A 21633-nucleotide genomic window follows, 5' to 3' on the forward strand; every position below is an offset into this window, starting at 1 on the left:
CTCACACTGAGGTGTCTGATCCATTTTGGACTAATTTTTTTGTACAGTTTGAGTCACAGGCCCTCTCCCCTTCCCTTTGGCTTTTGAAAATCCAGTTTTTCCAGCATCATTTGTAAAAAAAAAAAAAAAAACTACCCTTTCCCTCTGAATTCCACAGCACCTGTGCAAACTCTGTCCCGGTGACCGTGGCATCTGTCTTCGGCATCACAGGCCTCCGCTACGGCAGCTTTGTGCGGCACGCCTTGAGATTAGGAAAGATATGCTCTCTGACTTCATGTTGCCTTTTAAAACTTGTTTTGGCTGTTTTGGGTCCTTCACACTTCCATATAAATTTTATAATTACTGATTTCTACAAGAAAAGCGTGCTGTGTTTCCTGGGATTACATGGAGTCTATGGATCACAGAGAATCGACACCCTCGCAGGGGGTCTTCCCATCCATGGCGTATCTTTTCCGTGTATTTAGGACTGATTTCTCCTAGGACTGCTGTGAAGTTCCCAGTATGTAGGTGTCACACATACTTTGTAAAGTCCATCTCTAAGTGTTTATTTGTATTAATGCTACTGTACTATTTTAACTCCAACTTCTGATTATAAATTGCTATATGCAGAAGTGTGGAGACATTTTCATACGTTGATTTTGTATCTTTCAGTCTTGGTAAACTTGCGAATCAGGTCTAGCAGCTTTTAATGTCTGTAAGATCTGTAGTTATGTTCCCTCTTTATTGGTAATAGTAATCTGTGTCACCTCTTTATTTCTTGATTAGTCTGGTGAAAGACTGACCAATTTTACTGATTTTTCAAAGACTCGGTGTTTTATTCATTTCTCTGTTGTTTGTCCCTTTCTTATTTCATTTTATGCTCATTTTTTTTCTTCTGTCTGCTTTGGTTTTAAATTTGGTTCTTTTTCTAGTTCTTTTCTAGTGAATCCCAGTGCTGGTGTCTGCAGACGCAGACATGGTGCCCTCCTCCGAGCAGGGGGGATGGACATGGACACGTTCACTGTACGGTGGCGCTCTGAGTGGGGCCTGAGTGTGCGGGGGCCCCACATTCCCAGTTCCCATAGTAGTTTTTACTGTGGTTCCCAACAAATGATGGAGGTGAGGGAGCTGGTTCCTTCCCTGCCAGCCACCACCACGCACAAATCGGTATCGGTAGAGAGGAGAAGTGGCACGCGACTCTGGGCGCCTTGCCCTGTTGGAGGGACAGCGGAAAGGCCTCACCAGCCAGCAGTCACCCCGTTTGCAGAGCAGTTGCACTCACCTCCTTGGGAAGGGCTGCTGCACCCTCCCAGATCCTCGCCAGTCTCAGGCATCTGGCACGTCACCCTCTGTTGCCTGCACTCAGGACCCGGCCTTCACAAGTCTTGTGGGACTGATGTGATGATGTTGTGGCATACTGAAGAACAGTGTTGTTTTAATGTGTTTTCTATTTGGATGAAGTAATTCTCAAAATTGAATGTGTTACTAGATCTAAGTAGTTTCTCTGGAGGCCTGATGTGCGTGACAGGTGTCAGGCGCCTGAGGGGACCGTCTCACAGTGGACGCGCTCGGCTCAGAAAGCCCACATCTCTTGGGAGAAGTCCACGCTGCCTGGCCTGGGCCTGGGTGGGCTGCTGTGTGCGCTGTGACTTTGTGTCAGTGTTTCAAGATAGAGTGATGGCAACTGGGACCCACATTTAAGTTAAACTCAGTCTCCTGCGGTGTCTGTCGTCTGCGTGCCCTCAGGCCAGGGGGCGGCGGGGTGGGGATACTGCGGAGCGCAGCCCCTAGTTCCGTGCTTGGGCTTCACAGACCCCCACAGCAGCCAAAGGTGCGGGGCCCTGCATTCTCTCTCCCACGCCGGGCCTGGGAGCTCAGACTGACTGACCAGGGAGCAGCCCTGAGTGCTCTCCCGGGCCCCTGCTGCCATGCCATGGAGCGTGGGCACGTGATGAACCAGGTGACTCGCATTCTGGTGAGAATCTCAAGTGTTTTCACTGAATCAGTGTCAATTCCCCGTTCCTGACTCCGAGGCACGTGGTGGTCATTTCTTCAGTGCTGGATCTCATGTTTTTAATCGCAGCTGTTTTTTCTTGTGCTGAGCATCCTCTGTAGGAAAATAGTGTGGAAATGTCACAGGCAGGAGCCACGCCGTTTGTGGTGTGGTATGAAATCAGCTGGGCGTGGCCTGTTGCATTCCTAGGCTTTCGGAATTAAAAATGATCCCAGTGCTTTGTTTTAGCCCTGTTCTGCAGACGAGCTGGGTTGATGAGAAGAATCTAGGCCTCTCGGGAGTCCCCCAGTTGTCCCTCCTAGAAGTGCAGGATTTTGTTTCTCTTCCACAGTAAATGTGAGTCCTGGGGTTTATTTGGGGTTGCAGGTTGTGTCCTGTGATCCTCAGCTAAATGCACACACGATGACAAAAAGACTTGGCAGCATGTGTCTGTTTACAGGCTTTGGGGACGGTGGAGCTGTTCTATTTCCACATCGTTCTGGGAAGGCCGGGGTCTGTGTGCCCAGGCCTGCCCGCCTGGTGGCATCTGTTTTTGGCCCTGGAGCTGAGGTTCGGCGGGACCTGCCTGGCCTGTTTGCTGCTGCCTTGGACAGCGCCCTGGGCATCTCTGATAGGGAGTGAGATGGCCACGCTTTCCTGAAGAGGAGAATAATTTTGATGAGTTCCAGTTTGAACCCAGATGCTCTAAACCGATTGTGCTTGTGAAGTGTGTGCCACAGTGCTCTCAGCTCCCGGCCACCCTCCCCACGGGAGCCTCTGCCACAGCAAAGCTGTCGTCCCAGTTTACCTGGCCGGGTCTGGGGCCTGGATTCAGTTCTCTTGATTCCAAACAACCACCTCTTTCTAAAAGGAGCCTTTAGACTAGAAGTGAATGTCACTCTTCAGTGCATGAAAGGACGTCACCAAATTGCTGGGCTGAGCAGGAACCAAAGGCTCAGAGACGGCAGAGGAGGCGGGAGAGCAAAGGCATGGTGGCGGTCACTGCCCCCACCACCCTGGTTCTACACGCCGAGACCTCTGGTTGGTTGCGGAGGGGCAGAGCGTCAGCATAGAAGAGACATCGCCTCTGCCGGGAAGACGCGGGCTGCAATCTCTGAGCGCAGAAAGCAAGCCGCAGCAGGCCGGCTCAGCGCATAGACGCGCCCACCATGGTTCCGAACCTCACACCATGGGCGCTTTCCTTAAAATATTTATTTTTATTTCTTGAGTCAATAGCATTTTTACCAAGTTCAGAATTCAAAAGTCACAATAGTGTAGTCAGATGATTTCTCTCCTGCTGTCCCCCAACCACCTGGTTCGAACCCTGAAGCAGCTAGTTTCTTGAGCTGCCTTCCAGAAATGTCATGAATCCACAACACACTAGACAAGTGGCTTTGTGCCTTGGCACTGCCTGCAGCCCCGGCTCTTGGAGAGTGCCCAGGTCAGAGAACCCAGTCGCAGGCGGCATCAGGCCTGTCTGCCCCAGACAGGCTCCCGTCCCACGCCTGCGGGCTGGGCCTCCTTGGCTCCTGTGCGGGTTTTCCTGGCTGATCTCGGGCCCGTCCCGCATACATGCCTTCACATCCTGTTACCACTTCCTCACCTGTCTGCAGGCCATTTGTTACAGACTAGATTCCCATATCATTTACTGAACAATTCAGCTTTTACAGGAATTGTAAGAAAAAAAAAAAAGTGCCTTCTTAGGCTCTAGGCTCAACAGTTCAAATAAGACCAGAATAGTACCTAAAAACGGTGCCTTGGCTTTTATTTTGTTCATGCCAGGGTGGGTTCTGATAAGACCCACAGCCCTGCCATGTGATGTGCTGGGCAAGGTGGGCCTGGGCCCGCCTGCCTGCCCACAGAGGTCTGAGGGCAAAGGGGGCTGCCAGGTAGCCTCCACCAGCCTGCTCCTGACGCGTGCCCAGCGCACAGGTGAGGTGCTCTGTGTTTAGCTGGTGAATCTGGCTTGTTAGTCAGAGTCATGGGAATGTGGGGTCCTTCTTAAAGTCTGGGCACCAGCTTGCCCCAGGGCCCCTGGAACAGGCAGCCCTCCTGGGCTTGGCTCCCCGGCGGGCGCGGTCTGTTCCAAGCAGCACTGCTCCCTTGGAAAGGGGAAATCTGCCTCCCATACCCCCACTTACTTTTTCCTCTGGGCTCAGGAAGAACCCTCAAGGGAGAGGGAAAGCTCTAGAAAAGGGAAAAGCATGTCTGTCCCAGTCTGTCAGGAGTCAGAGCCAGTTAAGCGCTGAGACCCTAGGCTCTCCTGCTTGTCCAAAGCAGAAAATGCTGTGCCATCTGAGAGTGAGCAAAGGTGTCTGACGATTTATAGGGAAAGTCAGATTTAACCTCCCATTCAGGAGGTGGGGTGAAGCTTAACATTTGTTTTGTACATAGCTATTTAATTTTAAAGAAACACCAGACTTTTCCACTTTCTGCTGTGGCTTACAGTGACCCCCGGATTCCTAGGATATGATTTGCAAGAACTTGAGCTCACTTTTTCTTCCTGTGGGCAAAGCCTACCCTTTAGAAGCCATCTTAAAGAAAACACTACAGCATGACTACCATGAGAAGGAGTCACTTCCCCCTACTCCCTGGGCTGTGCCAGGAAGTTGCCGTTGGAGGCGGGCGCTGGTAGGAACCAGAGAGACCCGCCAGCAGCCTCGCCCAAATTCTCTGCAGAATCAACACCTCCTGAAAGCCGAGCAGTGCAGGAGTGGGAGCCCTGGGAACCCTGCCCTTGCCGGAACTCAGCACCCGGCTCCCAGGCCGGCTGCCTCTTGAGCTGCATGCTCAGTTTAATGTTTGAAACGCAGGTGCCTGTGAGCATAAGTCTTTGGTGAGATTCATGCTGTTTCCAGAGTGAAAATGCATCTCATTCCCCTGGGTGTGTGTGCGTGAGACACATGCTCACAAGGACGCCGGCTGTGTGATAACAGCACGTGTGCGTCCTGTACCTCCGCAGGGAGCATGGTGTTGCTGGACAGGTGACTCGTGAGTTGTGTTGCCGTCTTTCTGCATCTAACTAGGAACTTCAGCAGGAGTGTTTAAAAGCCAAAAAGAAACTGTGGCTGTTAACACTAACTCCTCTTTCCTGGGAGGTAGCAGGCTGTCCAGACACACTAGCCATCTTGCTAAGAACTCCCTTTGTGTATAATGACACGTTGAAACGGTCCAGTTAAGCCTTTGTATTTTGTCTGAGGGTGTCGGTGCCCCAAGGGCTATCAGCAGATAGCGCTCCGCAGGGTTTTCCGGTTTTGAGAAAGCAGGCCCAGCGGCTAGCTACCCCCAGAGTTTCCCTTGATTGGGAAGAATTCCTGAGGCCTCTCTGCCTGGTTTCTGCAGCTCATGTGGCACCGCTTATTATGTCAGTGAGATTCTGTAGTGCTGAGGTGGGCCCTACAGAAACCCGGTCGTGTGTCTGCTCCCCAAAGCCGGGCAGCCAGACCGGGGCCACGGGGAGGGGGCCAGGCTGTGTGGGCTCTTGTTCCTGCTGACTGGGGACACCCTGGTTTGCAAAGTGCTCGTGGTGGCAGAGATGGGGGAAAATGATGCCATTTAAGGGACATTGCAAAGAACCTGCCGGCCTTGTCAGTTCTTTGAAGTACTGGCATCCCTGAAAACTCAGGCAAGTGCAGAGGCTTGAAATGGGACTCGGGACCAGAGCCCAGGGGTAAGAGGCACATCGCCCAGTGCTGACCACACGCTGACCATGAGGTGATGCCCACAGGCTCTCCGGCCCCCAGGGCAGGAGGCTTTGCCCGCACACACAGCATGAGGTGTCAATGGGCAGGAAGTCCTGTGCCCTTTCACCCTCTTCCACAGCGCCGCCGTCTGAGTGTGGGACCCCCCTGTGTGGAGGGTTCATCCCCTGGGCTGAGAACAGGTCTAAATTTTGGGTTTTAACCCTGCATTCAGCTCTTGTTTTTCAGTTAAAGAACAGACCAGGCTTGGCTATTCTCTCCTGGGCGGTTGAGGTTTCTTTGCTGTGCTGCTTCTCTGACAGCTCTTGGCTCGCTGGCAGCCACACGGCGCAGGCCTGGAGAGAGTTGTCATCAGGCTGCCCTGGGGAGGGGCTCCCCCAGGACCCACTGTGTGCCCAGTCCCGGGCTTAGCCTGGGGCTTATCTACAGCTGGAGGGCTCGTCTGCTCCTGAGGGCTGGGGCAGGTGCGCTGTGCCGCCTCATCCCCATGGCACTGTGCTTGGTGCGCGTACCCAGCATCCTCCTGGTGCTTGGCAGGGTCGCTTTGGCTGTGCCTAGCTGGGACATGGAGGACACTTGTCCAGCGGTCAGTCCTTCCCTGCAGAGAAAGGGCTGGTTCAGTGCTCTCCTGTCTCCCCCACCCCCAGGAGCTCCACTGAGTGAGGAGAGAGGTGTGCCAGGCACCGCCTACAAGGGCTGGGGGTGCCCAGGAGGACGGTGGCAAGTGGCTGGACTTCACAGGCCCTGGAAAAGTCTACACAGATCCTGACTGTCCTGGACAGTCCGCACAGGAAAGGACAAATATCCCAGGTCCTAGAGCAGTCAGACCAACGGAGACAACACCATGGGTGGGTGGGTGGGGTGGTTAGTGTTTAATGGGGACTGAGATTCAGTTTTGTAAGATGAAAGAGTCCTGTGGGTGGGCGTGGTGATGGCTGCGACCATGCCCAGTGTCATGGAACCGGGCAGTTAAAAATGGTAAAACAGCAAGTTTACACTGTATCTATCTTACTGTGGTTTTAAATCATGAAAAAGAATTGGACGGACCCTACAGAACACCCTAGTGGATTCCTGCTGATGAGAGACCGAGGAAGCCTGAGGGGTGACACCTGGCCCGTGAGGGGCTGGCAGGCTGCCCGCTCTCACCCAGCGGGAGGGAGTCCGTGGCTCGCGGGGTGGAGTCCCTGCCCAGAGTCCTGATGTGAGCGCCCGGCACTGTCAGGGACCTTCCGTGCCTCCCACACGGTCAGAATTGGCTACAGAGAACAAGTGGCACTGCAGAAGGGTAGGCACGTATTTAGGCAGGAGTTTGTGAAAACACGATTTTTGAGCAGAATGATTGAAAAAGTTTTAGTGTGAGGCTGTTTTGTTTGGATCGGGAAGCCTGGGTTTCCTCGTGTTTCAGATCATCGTATTCCAGAAACGATGGAATGTCAGCTGTCGTCGTCTTCCCCGGGGACTCCTACTCCTGTTATTCTCTCCAAACCCTGACTGAGGGCCTGCCCGCCTGCCAGCTGCCGGGCACCGCGCCACGTGCCCGAGGGGAGCTGCAGCGGCCTGCGGCCGAGGGCTCTGACAGGGACACGGGCGTGCGGCAGCACAGTTCGGTAAGGGAAGAGGCCCGGGAGCAAATGTGGGAATGCTGGAGCCCCGGCCCCGGCATCTCGTGGTTCCCGCCAGGGAAGGCCTGGAGGGGGGCTGTCTGTCGGGTGAGCCCACAGCGGAGGGCGTTCCCCGTGCTGTGCGCTCTGCCAGGGCCTGCGGTGAGGGTCGTGATAGACAGCCTGGAAGGACAGTTAGAGCATGAGCCATTGCCTGTTCTGCTGAAGGCAAGCATAGAGCCCAAAGGGAACAGGGCAGGGGGTGCCCCAGCTGGGCACAGAAAGGGGACAGGGAGTCAGGAGGCTGTGTATAGGTGGTGCTGGCCTCTTGTCGCAAAGAGTAAGCAGGGGTCAGATGAGTTGAGCGAAGAAGCGTGTCGGCACATTCCAGGGAGAGGTGCAGAAAAAGGTGTGGTGAGTTAGGGAAACCATGACTGAATCCAGCATGGCCGGAGTGCGCAAGCTTGGTGCGGAGTGGTGTGAGAGGAGATCTGGCCCCTGGTAGGCAAGGGTCGGATCACAGGAGGCCTCCCATGTCCCTCCAAGGAGGTGGTTTACAGAGAAACCTAGGTGATTCTGCCCCTTTTCAATGTTGTGCATACATACGAGCACTGGTAAAGCGGCAGCAGTTTTTAAAAGTCTTAACAGTGAGCAGTTTTGTCATTAAAAATTAACTCCTTAAACCCTAGACACACATTCATGTAAATTATGTAGTAGTATGTCGATAGGACTTATCTTTAGGTGCGGTATGGGCATTTCTGCCTTTTAAATGAAGAATGGGTATGGCTATGTCTTAGTGCTTGTAAACTATTTTGGGAACATCACAGGAAGAAACTAAAACTTGAACCCAATACGTTGAATCACAGGTGACTTTGTCAGGAAGGACTTACCTGCAGACCTAGATAGAGCCGCACCAGCATGGAAATCGGGGCACTGGAAGTTGGAGTTTTAGTTTGAGTTGGTCTGGGCAGGACAGGACGGGGCCCAGGGGTGGCTTTCCGGGCACCTGTGTGGCAGGAAAGGCCTGAATTTCCCAGCCTGAGAGGTGGAGGCAGCGGGGGCAGGCTCTGCTGGGTGGGGCAAGTGGGTACCGAGTCTAGGGAGAGGTGGCAGCATCTGACCAGGTCCGAGCAAGGGGCCTTCCGCTTCAAGCAGCCTGGGGCCTGCTCGCGTCGTTCGCCAGCACCGAAGGGAGCTGCCGCCGGCGGCTCTGGAACTTCCCCTTCCTCTAGCGACTCCCGTTCTCGCGCGGGCCTGCGGCTCACTGCTCAGCGGTTCCTACAAAGAGGCTTCCATCCGCTGCAGGGGTACATTTTCTTCACCTTTTTCTTTGCTAAGTTGTGACAGCAAAGCGCAGCTTGACCGCAGCCAGACGGGAAGTGTGGTCACGTGGCTGCAGGGGGGGTTCTGGGCCTATAGCGCTTTGCAAGGCCCCACTCTGAGGCGGCACTCATGATTCACCAGCAGGCCCCTGTGTATCTCATGAGTCTCAATCTTTGCTCTGAATGAAGACCGGAGAGGCCTTTGGACAGAGTAGGTGTCTCCCACTGTGCTGTCCTGTGGCTTGGTGTTCAGCAGTCTGCCACGGGCCCGGGTTCCCCATGTGCCTTCCTGGGGCATGCCCAGCCTTTGCCCCTGCATCTCACTGGGAAGTGAGGCAACACACACAGGGCCCCACAGATGGCGAGACAGCTCCTGCTTTCAGGGGCAGACCACCACTTAAAGGAGGGCACACACACTCGAGCAGCTAGTTCCACGGTCACCACATAGGACAGCCACCCCAGGCTGCGGTGCGGAAGCCCTGAGAGCCTACTGCCGGGAGGAAGGCTCAGAGCCGAGCCTGGCATGGCAGAGCAGGCCAGGAGAGCCAGCTTCCCTGTGTCCTCAGGTCTGGGGCAGCGTGGAGGCCACACTTGAACCCAATATGTTGACTAAATCCAGCATGGCAGGAGTGCACAAGCTTGGTGCAGAGTGGTATGAGAGGAGATCTGGCCCCTGGCCTCAGTGGTGTGTGTGGAGGAGAATCATAGAGGCGAGCTGTCCACCTGGTTGGGACCTGGGGCCAGAAAGAGCAGGCACACCCCCTGACCACCTCTGCGTGAGCATGCCAGGCCACACAGGAACCAGTGTGGTTGGTGACAAGCCAAGAGTGGTAACAGGGTAGATGTCAAAATGGAGAATGGTAGGGCCTAAACCGGGCCATGGGGATGGAGCACCACGAGAGTGGCCACCTTCCATGCTGGCCCAGTGCTCCCCTGCCTCCCGGAGGTCCTAGACGAGGCCATGTGTGTACCAGTGCATCTGGTTCAGGAGGGCAGACGTGCCCGGGGGCCTGTGGCCAGAAAGCATAGCATCAGAACTGGAGCCACTCTTTCTCCAAGCAGGCCTTCTCTGTCAGCACTGCACTGGGCCAGGCCTGAGCTGCAGGGGGTGGGGGCAGGCAGAGAAGTGCACACCACGGTGGCAGTTCCCCACCCCCACAAAGTAGATATGTGGACCCCAGTAATTTTTACTAATGATTTGTACCAGCAGTGAGCTACTCCAGAAGATAAAATTCCTAAGAAAGCCCAGAGGTGGTGCTATTTTACAGATTTTAGCAGGTGAGTAAATTGACTTGCGGAGTTAGCATGTGGAGGAGCTGGGATTCAGACGCAGGCCTTAGCTTCCATGTGAAGCCACTGGGCCGGGTGCTGTCCACGTGCTAGACTTGAGAGCCTGTCGTGGTGGGCAGAGGGGCTGCAAAGGGGAATGCATGCATTTGGAAGCTTTTTGTAAATACCAAGAATCTTCACTGATACCATGTAAGAGCAACTTTTAGTAAGAGTTTAATTACTCCTTTAATTTCCAGACCCTTGCTAGTTTTCATTGAAGAGTGTTTTCAAGCCAGTTCAAAATCTATCTGGTGGAAGGAGCCAGGGTATGATTAATTATATTAATAATTAATGGATCGCGAAGTTTCCAGCTGTCTGTAGCCCAGGGGCATGCGAGAGCTGGCTCCCACTGGCTTGCCGAGAGCTGGCTGTTAAATTTCCAGGAATTCTGTGAGCAGTGGTTAAGCACATCTGTTATTAAAACTTAATTACACACTTGCAATCATGTGCACAGTGAAGGTAATGAATACTCATCTATCCTGGTTATTTCACTGCACCTCATCTGTGCCCCTGAGGTTATTTACACGTAACATGTCTGTACATGGAAGTGTGGTGGCAGGCTCTTCTCTTCCCAGTGCCTTGTCCACCCGTGTCACTTGGTAGTGTGAGGTCAGCCATGGGGTGAGCATTTAAAGCCATAGAGATGGCCTGAGACTGCCAGCCCAGCCCAGCCCGTTTTTACCATTGCACAGGAGGGCTCCACGTGGTGGTACACAGACTTTGATCAACCACTGCCCACTTTAGCATTTGGGGTGTGTTGCATATAGGTGGTGGTGGGTTCTTTTCCCTTGACCCGAACTCAAGTCATAGACCCAGAGCTGGAGGAGACCTGTGCTGTCCTGGAGTCCGAGCCTTGCACGGGAGTCGGCCCTGTGCAGAGCATGCCGTGTGGTCATCGCGAGACTCGGAGGCCCGCGTGTGGTAGGCAGGCGTGTTCCCCCGGCCCCTCCCGCCCCTGAGAGCCCTGTGACCTTGGCAGTGACCTGGCCTGCCGTCCTCGGCCTCGGCAGCCCAGCCACTCTTCAACTCTTGTGAGGGAGGAGCAACTCCCTCCTGGGGGCTCTGGAGCAGCGCTGTCATCTGCAGCTTCCCGCGCCTTCTCCTCTTTTCCTTCCTTTCAGAGGCGACTGCACTCGTGTCTCCATGAGAGGTTCTCAGACCAGAACCAGGACCTCACGAGTGCAGCCAGCAGCTCCGAACCACACACCCCAAGAGCGTTTCCTACCTGGGCACTGGGTGTTGCAGGAAGGCCCCCACCTGTGCGCTGCATTCTTCTGCAAGATGCAGGTGTGGGCAGCCCCAGCAACTGCGGCCTGACCCGGAGCTCCGTGGGTGGGGTCCCAGAACTACATGTCGGCCTGCCTCCTGGCACCTTGGGCATTTCCCAGCATGGTGTCCGCACAGGGCAGCTGCGAGAGCAGCCTCTCCTGACCGCACTCCATTTATTTTACAACCTCATAATCCAGCATATCTGGCGTTTGACCTTGGAGATGCGCTCGATCCTCATCTGCGTGTTGGTGAGCCCCACAAGTCAGCCTCATACACCTGCCCTCCACCCACCCTCTGCACGAGATCTCGTCATCCTTCCTGGCTGCCTCCAGGTTGGGATCAGCTTCCTTATCCTGACTCAGGCCTTTCCCACAGGGTCACACCTGCATCTGCCCAGCAGTGCCCTTGGCACCCTTCAGCCACCTCTCTGTTCACCCTCCCGCCCCCAGCAGGCACTCTGTGCCAGGATGCGTCCTTTAGCCTGCCTTCTGCACGGTCCAAGAAGGCCCTGCAGGTCTTCTTCTTCTGGGTGGCCTAGGAAGGTAAAAAGGGTGACCCTTCAGGAAAGCATGAAAGTATGCCTGGACAGTGAAGATGGAAGCTTGGGGAACTAGCCCAGATTGTAAATCACAACGGGCATCGCCTCGTGAGCTGTGCTTCTGGGTCCTGCAAGTCCCCAGTGTGTGATCCACACTGCCCGGAGCTGCTGCTAGCTGAGGTGGTCTGGGCGTGTGCCCACACCCCCTAAATGGCTGCATCTCAGCAGCCCCCTTCTGGCCCTTGGCCTCGCCGGGCTGTGGGATGCTGTGCCAGGTGGCGGGGATGCCATCACAGTGGTGCCCTCAGAGCAGAAGTGCCCGCCGGCATGCCCATGGCATCATGCTTCTGTCAGCTTCCTCCAGGCATTAAGGAAGCATCAGTGTTCCAACCTGGGCGTCTGACTACACAGCAGAAGGCCAGCTGTGGTCTGAGGGGCCGACTGCCATAGGCATGCTTGGGGATGCAGGCATGGAGGCTGCTCCGGCCAGCACGCCTCTGCTCCCCACACAGCCTTTCTCACTGTTGCTTCAGGGCTCAGCTTGTCTGGGAGCTGGGCTCAAGTGGGGCCTCCCAGGCGCCCTCCCAGCTGTGTTTGTCCATGATCTGAGGTCCATTCTGTGGGTGTGGGGCCCTGCCCAGCCACTGCCAGGGGTCATCCAGTGGGACCTTCCCTAGGGACCGAGGCTGCTTCATTTGTGTGTCATTCTGGTAGCCTCCTGAAGGAACGCTGGGTCCCCTGGGCATGGCCTACAGCCAGCTGAGAGTGCCTGTCAGCAGCTGTAGCATAGAGGACGTGCTGGTCTGGTGCTGAAATGTCCCCTTGGGTCTTCCTGGAATTGGCGATGCAAAAATCGGGCTGTGCATCATTGCCTTCTGGGACACCACCGAGTGGGCCCCTGGCTGGTGCTATGGGCTGTGTGCAGGGTCGTCATGTCAGCTTTTGCCTGTGACCTGGTTTCAGAAAGCAGCTGCCCTGGGAACCTTCTTGAAATCATGTGACTGAGCCTTGGGTCATCTTCCTGAAGCTCTGAGCTCAGTGCCCACTGGAATGCTTAAGAGCTCTGTGGCCCCAGAAAGGCAAGGAGGGAGGCATGTCCGTGGAGCAACCCACATGCTGAGCTGTGTTTGTGGTTCTCATTCAGTCCTCAGAGCCTATCACTGTGCCCACGTTACACCGGGGCCCGTGTGCTCGAGGCCAGTCTGGAGCCCTGCAGCTGGGGGTGGACAGAGTGCTTCTGCCTGCAGATCCCACGCAGCCCTCCGATGCTCACGGGCCCTGTGCCCCAGGCGGTGTGCTGTCAGACCCACCCACCTCACGCAGAAAGGCTGCCGTTGTCTCCGCCTTTGGGGTCCCTGTCTAGTGAGAGTTGTGCCGGCCACATGTGTTCTTCGCTCCACATGCATTTGCTGAGAGCCTTCTGCGGCAGGCAGTGGGCGCACCCCGACAGGCAGGAGCAAACGAGGAAGGCGCATTGGGACAGCGATCAGCGCCATGGGTGGGAGCATCTGAACGACAAGGGGAGCGACCCCTCCACAGGGGAGCTTCGTGCATGGGCAGTGGCCATGGCTGGGAGCCTGCCGTTGTCTACATTTTCTAGAAACAGGAGATGGGGAGGGACAGCTGGAACCTAGTGAGGGGAGAGAGGAGTCTGTGCGTGGCTGGCCTGGCCAGTGGGTAGGCAGGGCCTTCAGGCCACAGGCAGGCACTGAAAGAGGAGGAGGGTGTGAGAAGTCCAGAACATCCTCTCCTTGAGGGTTTTTAGAAGGCTGTTCTGGCTGCAGGGTGGTGGGTGGTGGAGAGATGACGGGGAGCAGGCGAGCAGCTGGAGGCCTGTTGGGCTCGAAACCCTGCCAGGGGGCATCAGGGCAGGGGCAGAGGGAGCAATGTGGCAGGAGGGGCTGACGGAAAAGGGCTGCGGTGGGAGCCGGGGGCCCATGCAGGCGGCGGGGAGGTGGCGGTGGCTGCGCTGACAGTGCCTGGCCCTGGGGGGGCCGGGCGGGAGATGACTCCTGGCTTCTGCCAGCGTGACTGGGTGGGTAGTGCTGTCTTTTTTCTGAGTTAGGGGACTCCAGAGCAGGTCTGAATCTGGAGTGACAGATCAAGAGACAGGTTCTGGACACATCAGTCAGTGTTGAAGAATCTTTATCTTCCTCAAAGACCCGAGTCTCAGGAAAAGCAGCCCGCTCCGTGGGTGGCTGTTGTCTCCTGAGACTGGCTAGGCTACAGAGCTGTGAGAGGCAGCAGGGGCCTGCAGCTGACGGGGTGAGGCAGGCGCTGCGGGACTTGCTGTGCGTTTTGTGCTCTTAGGAAGCTTCTGGAATCTCAAGCTGGGAGCCACGCATCTGTACAAGGTGACATTGCTGTGTCATTAAGATGTTTGCTTATTCAGTGTCTAGTTTAAAGAGTGGTGGTTGGAGGGCAGAGCAGCCAGGGCTCCACCCTGCAGTGGGCCGCACATGTGAGGTGCTGTGGGGAAGGAAGAGCTCTGGCAATTAGGCACTGGAGAGGCAGGAGGTGCCCCCCACCCCACCCCAGCTTTCCTGAGGCCCAGCGTCCTGTTTGCATCTGACCAAGTGTGTCCGGCTGGGCTGTGGAGGATCTTCCTTGTTTGAAAACACTAGCAGTGCCCCAGTCACCAGGGTTGGAAAGCCCCCAGTGCAGGGCTGGCGGGGGGTCTGGGCAAGCTTATTCCCTGGAAACTAAGCCTGGCCTTAGGGCCAGCGTAGGGAGCTGCAGAATGTTGATTTCACCGGAAGAAAGACCATCATGAGTCAGTCCACTGGAATTTCACTAATGAAGCCTTGAGCTCAAATGGCACCATTTCTAAACTGTTTTCTTCATCCTGTAGCCCATTCTAAGGTGGCCCAGTAACCAGAGAGCCTTCGGGGCTGTCTTCACTAGCTGACCTGCAGGGAGCGCCTAGGGAATAAACTGGATGAAGTCAGCCACTTGGCCACATCTGCGCACACAGCTCCAGGGGACCCACCCAGGTGGGGACCACACCTTCTGTGTCCTGCTCTCTAAGGCTGTGATGAGCAGTGCCGTGTGGGGCACACAGTGGGATGCCCCTCAGCCGGCCCGGGACTCCTCAGGGAAGGGGCTGGGCAGCTGGGCACCCAGGGGCCTGCGTGCACACACTGGTTTCCACCCTTCCCACCTAAGAATGCCACAAATTGCTGTTCCCAGGGGAGCCCTAGATAAAAGCATCTGAACTTGACTCCTTTTTTCACCCTCTTCCCTAGCTCCCCAAGGCTCTGGGATTCTGGAATGTTCTTTGCAGCTCTCTGGCCCTCCATCCAGCTGGAGGAGGTGTGCACATCCTCTCAGCCAGGGGCCCTTTGCTCGGGGCCCTGTGCTATCCCTGGACAGCAGGAACCCTTTCCTATTCATGCCCACAGCCTTAGCGAGCCCCTTGGTGATGGGCTCCCACAGGGCCCCTTCACTTAACGTCATCAGAGGTCACTCGAGGCTGTTGAGTGTTTCCCACAAAGAACTCGTTCTCAGGAGCGTAGTGTTATCATGAAATTCTTGTCTAAGAATACAAACATATCTTGATGTGGAAAGCTTTGTCTATTGAAGGAAAGAATGTAAGTTCTAATTCCCGCTTCAGATCTTTTGTTAAACATTTATAGGCAACTTTCCCATTGCCCTGGCCCCCTCCCCGCCAAGTACCAGTTTATCAAAAGAGACATCGTATTGAATGGGAGCCACTGCGCGTGACCGAGCGTGGCTGCCGTCGCCTGTGACCTCACACAGCCCCGGAGCAGCGGTGACACACTGAGTGTTTCCTGTGAACGGGGAGCCTTCCTGGTCCCACCATTGTTGTTCAGCTTTTGCCTGGAAGAAAACAAAAATTATTTACTGGGGGCCGGTGTTGTGTTTGTTTAGAGCCTTGCTGGGAAATGCCTTGTCAGAGGCGTCCCAGCGGCTGGCTGGGGGCACCAGGGACGCCGTTCCCACTGCTGTGCCGTGCCAGCTGCCTCACTTCGCCCTGGAGGTCTGTTCTCGGGGTGAGTGGGAAATGTTCATTGTTCCTGCCCACACGCAGCTGCTGCCCAATGTCCCCGGCCACTGTGGTGTGCCCGGCGCTGGGTGCCTCCAGCTGTCCCTGTGCCCTGACCACGGAGCATAGGCGCTTGCCGGTTCTCTGCGGACTAGACTTTCCCTTCAGGAGAACTGGGGAGAAGAAAGAGACGCTGCCGCAGGGCTGCCCCTCCTCCTGTGGCCAGACCAGCTCCTGGTCTCTGCAGCCTCTGCTCTCTGGCTCCCTCTGCAGGAGGCCTGTATGTGTAGACACTCTGGGGTGCCCACGTAGGAGGGACAGATGAAGAATGGAAGTCCAGAAGCTGCTGGACTTGGCAAGAGTTTCGCCTGAGGACCAGATCCAGCTGCCCCCTGATCCCAAGCTTTAAAGTCACGAGCCACCAAAGGCCACTGAGCATGAGGAGCTCACTGGGCATTGGAGTGGGGGCCTCAGTGGTTGGCAGCACATGTGGAGGGACAGGTCCCCAGAACTGAGGCCCAGGGGGTGGGGGCCTCCGACGCTCAGGCGGGCTGAGCACCGACCTGAAATAGGGGCGGGGAAATGGTGCGGACATCGAGGGGGCCCTGCCCAGGTGGGATGAGAATGCCAGGCCCGGTGGTGCCTGGCGGGGGCTTGGGCACTGCTGCCCAGCGACATCCTCACCCAGCACATGGTTTTGGCACTGGCTGGAGGTGGGCACCTATGCTAGCACACTGCCCACATGGGGCTCTTGGCCAAGTCTGACACGTGAGGACCAGCTGGGCTGGCAGGTGGTGGCCGTGGTGACCCCCAGCAGGCAGCTCTGAGGGCGCCGTGGAGTAGGCCAGCCTGCAGAAGGTGGGGGACCTGGAGGTGGGGAGGAGTTCGTAGGGGCATGAAGGGGAAACAGAACTGCCCCATTAAGCAGGGGAGATACCCTGGCCCAGCACAGCAGCTGTCAGCTTTGCACAGGTGGGAGGGGAGGGGGTGGCGGTGTGCTGGGTCCCGGGGACACTGGAGCGGCAGGCAGGCCGAGGCGCTGACGCCCAGGCCAGGTGGCTTGCTCCTGGCCCTTTGCCTTGGTCCCTGAAGGATGAGAGCCACTGCCAGGCCCTGGGCATGTGCCGCCTCGGCCTCATCCCTGTCCCGGAGCCGGTGTCCCGGAGCTGGAGCTTTCCTGTGTCGTGTCAGTTTGGAACAGGGGACAGTCAGCCCCTGCAGCCCTCCACTCCCTCCTGAGGCTGGTCAGAGCTCCGGGCAGCATGATACCTGTCAACAGTGGTTTTTCTGGGCAAGTAGGACACAGGTATTTGGGGTGAATTGCTCACCAGCACCAGGCTTGACAAATTTCTTAATGTGTTTCTAAGATTTGGTTTAAATTGCATGAACTGTTTTTGTTCAGTTAGTTGCCTGTTTTCAGAAAGGAATGACAGACATTCCCAGGCCGTGCCTGTCAGCCCTGTCCCTGGAAGGCCAGAAGTTATCTGGACAGCTCGGGGCCTTGCCCCCCAGCGCAGGCTATCTCAACAGACCCCACAAGCCACTGCATGAGGCCCTGGTGCTTCTGCTCGGGAAGGTTACCTTTAGCCAGCTTAACAGAGAGCAGCTCACCGAAAAGCTGTTTGGGGCAGAAGGCGCCTCCGGTCTGCAGGGGACCGTGACCCGGAGTCTCACTGGCTCCGGGATGCTACACTTGAGCTTGAGAAGCTGTTACGTTGGGACGAGCATGTGCTAGGCATGCTTTACCTGCGCAGCCGTGCCAGGGCACCCAAAAGCATAAACATCGCTTCCCACAGCTCTGCTATGGCACGAGCTATGGCAGGATGAGCTATGGCAGGATGGCACCTTTGGGCCCAGGTGCCACCACCCGGCATTTCTGGGGTCTTTTGGGCACGGAGAGCTGTCCCACAGTCATGGCAGGCTTCTGCTCGTTCCAAGGATCTGTTCACCTGGGAGCAAGAAACTTTGTTTCTGGTGAAGGGGGGGGGTGCGCCTTTGGCGAAGATTGCTGTCTTCCCTGCCACCTTGCACGGCAGCTTCTCCACACACATCCAGGTTGGAGCACGGACAGGGGAGGAGCCTGGGCTTTGCGCCAGCCAGACTCTGCCATTTCATGATTGCCAGCCCTGCCTAGGACAGTGTCCTGGCCTCCTGTTGGGGAGGGAATGCAATGGACAGTTGCTGACAGAGGCGGGGGCCAGGGCACACCTCCCACCACGGGGTGGCCTTCTGCACTGAGCTCAGGGATGTCTGTGTGAGTCGCCGAAGGGGTGGTGCTGGGCAGGTTGCACTGAGGTGATGACTGGCTGTGGCCACGGGAGCACTTGGCCACTGCTCAAGCCTCCCGCTGAGGCCATCTCCAAGGAACAGTTCTTTCCGGCAGTTTTTGCTGCCTCTCCTTTGCAGGGGAGACAGTTACCAGTTTTGAGTCCAAACAGGTTAATTGTTTTTAAAATAAAAGTATCAGCACTCTTCAAAGGAATGTTATATAATGTAGAATCTCTGTAATAAGTCATTGGCGATGTCTAGGGTACAACTCAGTATTATTAGATGTGTGGAAAAAGTGACCTTTACTCGAGAAAAGGCAACAATGTAGACACTGCTATGATGACTCAGGCTGGAATTACAGACAGGCATGTGTGACCTGCTCAAGGGCATAGAGGAAAGGAGGAGATAGCAATAGAAAGTAGACGCTATTAAAAAAGGATACCAAATGGAAATTCTGGAACTGCAAAGCACAGTATCTGAAATAGAAAATTAACAAGGTTTAAGAGCAGATTGGAGATGCTGGCAGAAGGATTCAGTGGGCTGAGGGGACTGGTCAGTAGAAATGTTTTAATATCAAGAAGAGAGAGAACGAAGCTGGAAAGGAAATGAATGGAGCTGCAGGAAACAGTGGAAAGGCGTCAGAGGTGTAATTGGAGTCCCAGGAGAGAGGAAATAGAAAATGGGGCATAAAAAATTTGAAGAAATAATGGAGAATTTCCTAAATTTGGTGAAAGATTTAAGTCATGGAGTTCAGTGAACCCCAAGCAGGATAAATGTAAAGAAAACCTTGCTTGGACTCATCACAGCCAAACAGCTGCAGACGCCGTGAAAGCTCCCAGAGGGGAAAAGGTGCGTTCTGCACCCACAGTCAGGTGGGGTGTCACAGCCTTCTCCAGACAGGGAGGCTGGCAGAAAGTGGGGGGACTTTAGGGAATAAAAGTAACCCAGAATTCTGTATCCAGCAAAGTTACCTTTAAAGAGTAGAAGTGAAACAGATTTTAGATAAAATCTGAGAGCATTTGTCATCAGATCTCTCTAAGAAATGCTGCAGAAACCAAAGATGACTCTTGAGGCTCCCAGGACATGGTCCAGGTGAACAATCAGGTCTTCAGGGAGGAGGGGAGAGCCCTGGAGGTGGGCACACGGGTGGGCGAGGACAGAAACCAGGCGCACTCATCTCACTGCAGAGAGTGGGTTTGTCAGGAAGGTTTGGTAACGGGGCAGACTGCAGGCTCTGCGGTGAGGAGTCTCCAGGCATGACTGGGCCACTGCAGCCAGAGACTGGACCAAGCAAGGTCAGGGGTCAGCGTCTCCAGCCCAGAGGTGGGTTAGCAGGGGTCCGGGTTGTATCGTCCAACTGGCCCTGCAGATGCGTCTCACGGTTTGATTCAGTTCAGGAAACATGAACCCCTCTGTGGGTCCTGTACCAGGCAGGGAGGAATAACCCAGGCCCTGTGTTCAGGGGTGCACTGTTTCTTAGGAAAGCATACAGGTTGTTCAGAAGGTGTAGAAATAGAGCAACAGTGGTGTGTGCCCAGGTGAGTGGGAGCCACAGGCACATGGGGGGGCCTCCTGAGTGGGTGACCCCTCAGAGTGCCAACAGGAACCAGGCAGGAGGCAGGAATTGGTGAGGGGCGCCCAGGAAACACAGCACTCCATGCCTGAGCAGGAGGCCAGGACCCGAGGACAGAAGGCAGGCACAGCAGGGAGTCAGTGGCGTGTGCATCTGTGCGTGCGCACCTACATCTGTGCTGCAGCTGTCACCGGGCCAGCCGGCATTTGTCGGTCAAGTGACACGTTTAACAGTCTCAATAAAAGTAAGACTGAACCTGGGGGTAGGGATGCTCTCTGTTCTCTCTGAAGCTGACTTCATCACACACACACCAAGTGGTTTCGTTAGGAGCCATTTTGGAGGAACTCGGGGCTTGACAATGTGTATTACTGGATGTGGCTAGTGTCAGTGTGGCCTGTCCCCACTGCCTGACTGATGATGAAAGACAAGCAAGCAGGCTACCATGGAAACCACAGCTCATTGACGGGACCCTCAGCAGGCTTCTCATTTCCTGAAACATTATATGTTCTGCTGACTTGAAGTAGGAACAGAATTCACCCTTCCTGCAGTCGTGTGTGTGTAAAGGTGGAAACAGACACCTTATATTCCAGACTGAATGAATCGGTGTTTTAGTGGGCACATCGACAAGGATTTTGAAAGGTGCTTCCCTCCTCTTACGAAGTTTATTTTCCTTAGCAGTCCCACCAAGCCCCATTTCCCGGCGCCTTCGGCCCTGCAGAGTGCTGGCCAGCTGACTGGCCGCCGCGCCAGAGCGCCTCTCACGAGTAAGCCTCCCTCTGAGGGATGCGGGTGCGTATCCAAGCCTCCGGCTGGGTGAAGTGTCACCACCAACCCTATCCAGATCGAGAATGGCATGTGCCGGCCCTGCCCCTCCCAAGGCCACTTGCAGCCTGGCTGCTGCCCACAGAGGCCCCTTTAGCCACTTTGGGTGTCAAAGGAATGGAACCGTGGTGCGGGCGCCTCTGTGCCCGGCGTGTGCAGGACTCAGCCCGTGCGTGCCCGCTTTGTGTTGTGCTCCAGCACGTTAATGTTAACGCGCTGGACTCGGCTCTTGGCTCCCTGGCAATGTGTGTTGGGTTTGTATGAGGGCAGCAGCACGGGTGTGGGGGGTGTGGACTTGGAGACCAGGCAGCGCTGGGTTCAAATCCTCGGAATCCCACATTCTCACTGTGTGACCCCGGGCGGATTACCTGGTCTGAGTCTCAGACTCCCCGTCCATAGGGTCAGGGGGAGTACATGAGAGCGATCATCAGGTGCCAGGTGCGAGCCCTTGGTTCCAGCTGGGGGCACACTGGGGCTCCCCTCCTGCCACCCCTCGGCGCCTCTCAGAAGCCCACTGCTGGATCGTTCAGCATGTCAGGGGCCGCATGGCCCCTCCCTGGGACCCCCGGGATGGGTGCCGGCCGGTGGAGCCTGGGGTGCTGGCCGTGGTCCTCGTGCTCTCTGAACTGCAGTCCTTGTCCTACCCTTGTTGTGGGTGACAGCTCAGAGCCTACTGCCTGTGGGGTGGTATCAAGTAGTCTGGGAGACCCTAGGCCCAGGTCCACACTGGCAACAGGGTCTCAACCTTGAGCCACAGCCACCCATGGGTGCCTGCCGTGTGTGGGCCCTGGCTAACACCCTCCACATGTGTGCAGCCTGCCCGAGATCCCTGTGCGTAGTGTGTGCCTGTGGGCCTGCAGGTAGGAACGTTCGCCCTCAGGACTCTTAATGGCACGCATGTGCACACAGTGGCACCCTGTCTCTGTGCCGCTGGAGCAGACCGGGGTGGGTGGGTCTACAAGTGTGGACATCTGCGTGCCTGCACCTGATGGCCACGTGTCTTGCAGGCCTTCCGGAGCAGTACTACAGTCTTACCTGGTTCCTGAGCCCCATCCTCGGCCTCATCTTCACACCCCTCATCGGCTCTGCCAGCGACCGATGCACCCTGAGCTGGGGCCGCCGGCGGCCCTTCATCCTGGCCCTCTGTGTGGGCGTGCTCTTCGGCGTGGCCCTGTTCCTTAATGGCTCTGCCATCGGTAAGTGCCCTGCCAGCTCCGCACCCGGCAGAGTGT

General features: G+C 56.0%; 1 protein-coding gene across 6 annotated transcripts in view; it reads left to right on the top strand.

The window, feature by feature from the left end:
- Positions 1-21633, top strand: part of SLC45A4 (solute carrier family 45 member 4) — a 79558-nt gene that overhangs the window by 48507 nt on the left and 9418 nt on the right. For 5 of the 6 annotated variants that reach the window (XR_012128613.1, XM_073230253.1, XM_073230254.1 and 2 more), the window contains one exon: positions 21409-21597. Coding sequence is in view for 4 of the 6 variants with exons in the window: in XM_073230253.1 (XP_073086354.1) it covers positions 21409-21597 (189 nt within the window). In the remaining 2 variants the exon portion in view is untranslated. Of the gene's footprint in view, positions 1-14655; positions 14726-21408; positions 21598-21633 lie in introns of those variants that run through there. The other variant, XM_073230252.1, reaches the window with a different exon arrangement.

Source organism: Manis javanica, chromosome 2 (assembly GCF_040802235.1).
Source record: "Manis javanica isolate MJ-LG chromosome 2, MJ_LKY, whole genome shotgun sequence".
Classification (NCBI taxonomy): Eukaryota; Metazoa; Chordata; class Mammalia; order Pholidota; family Manidae; genus Manis; species Manis javanica.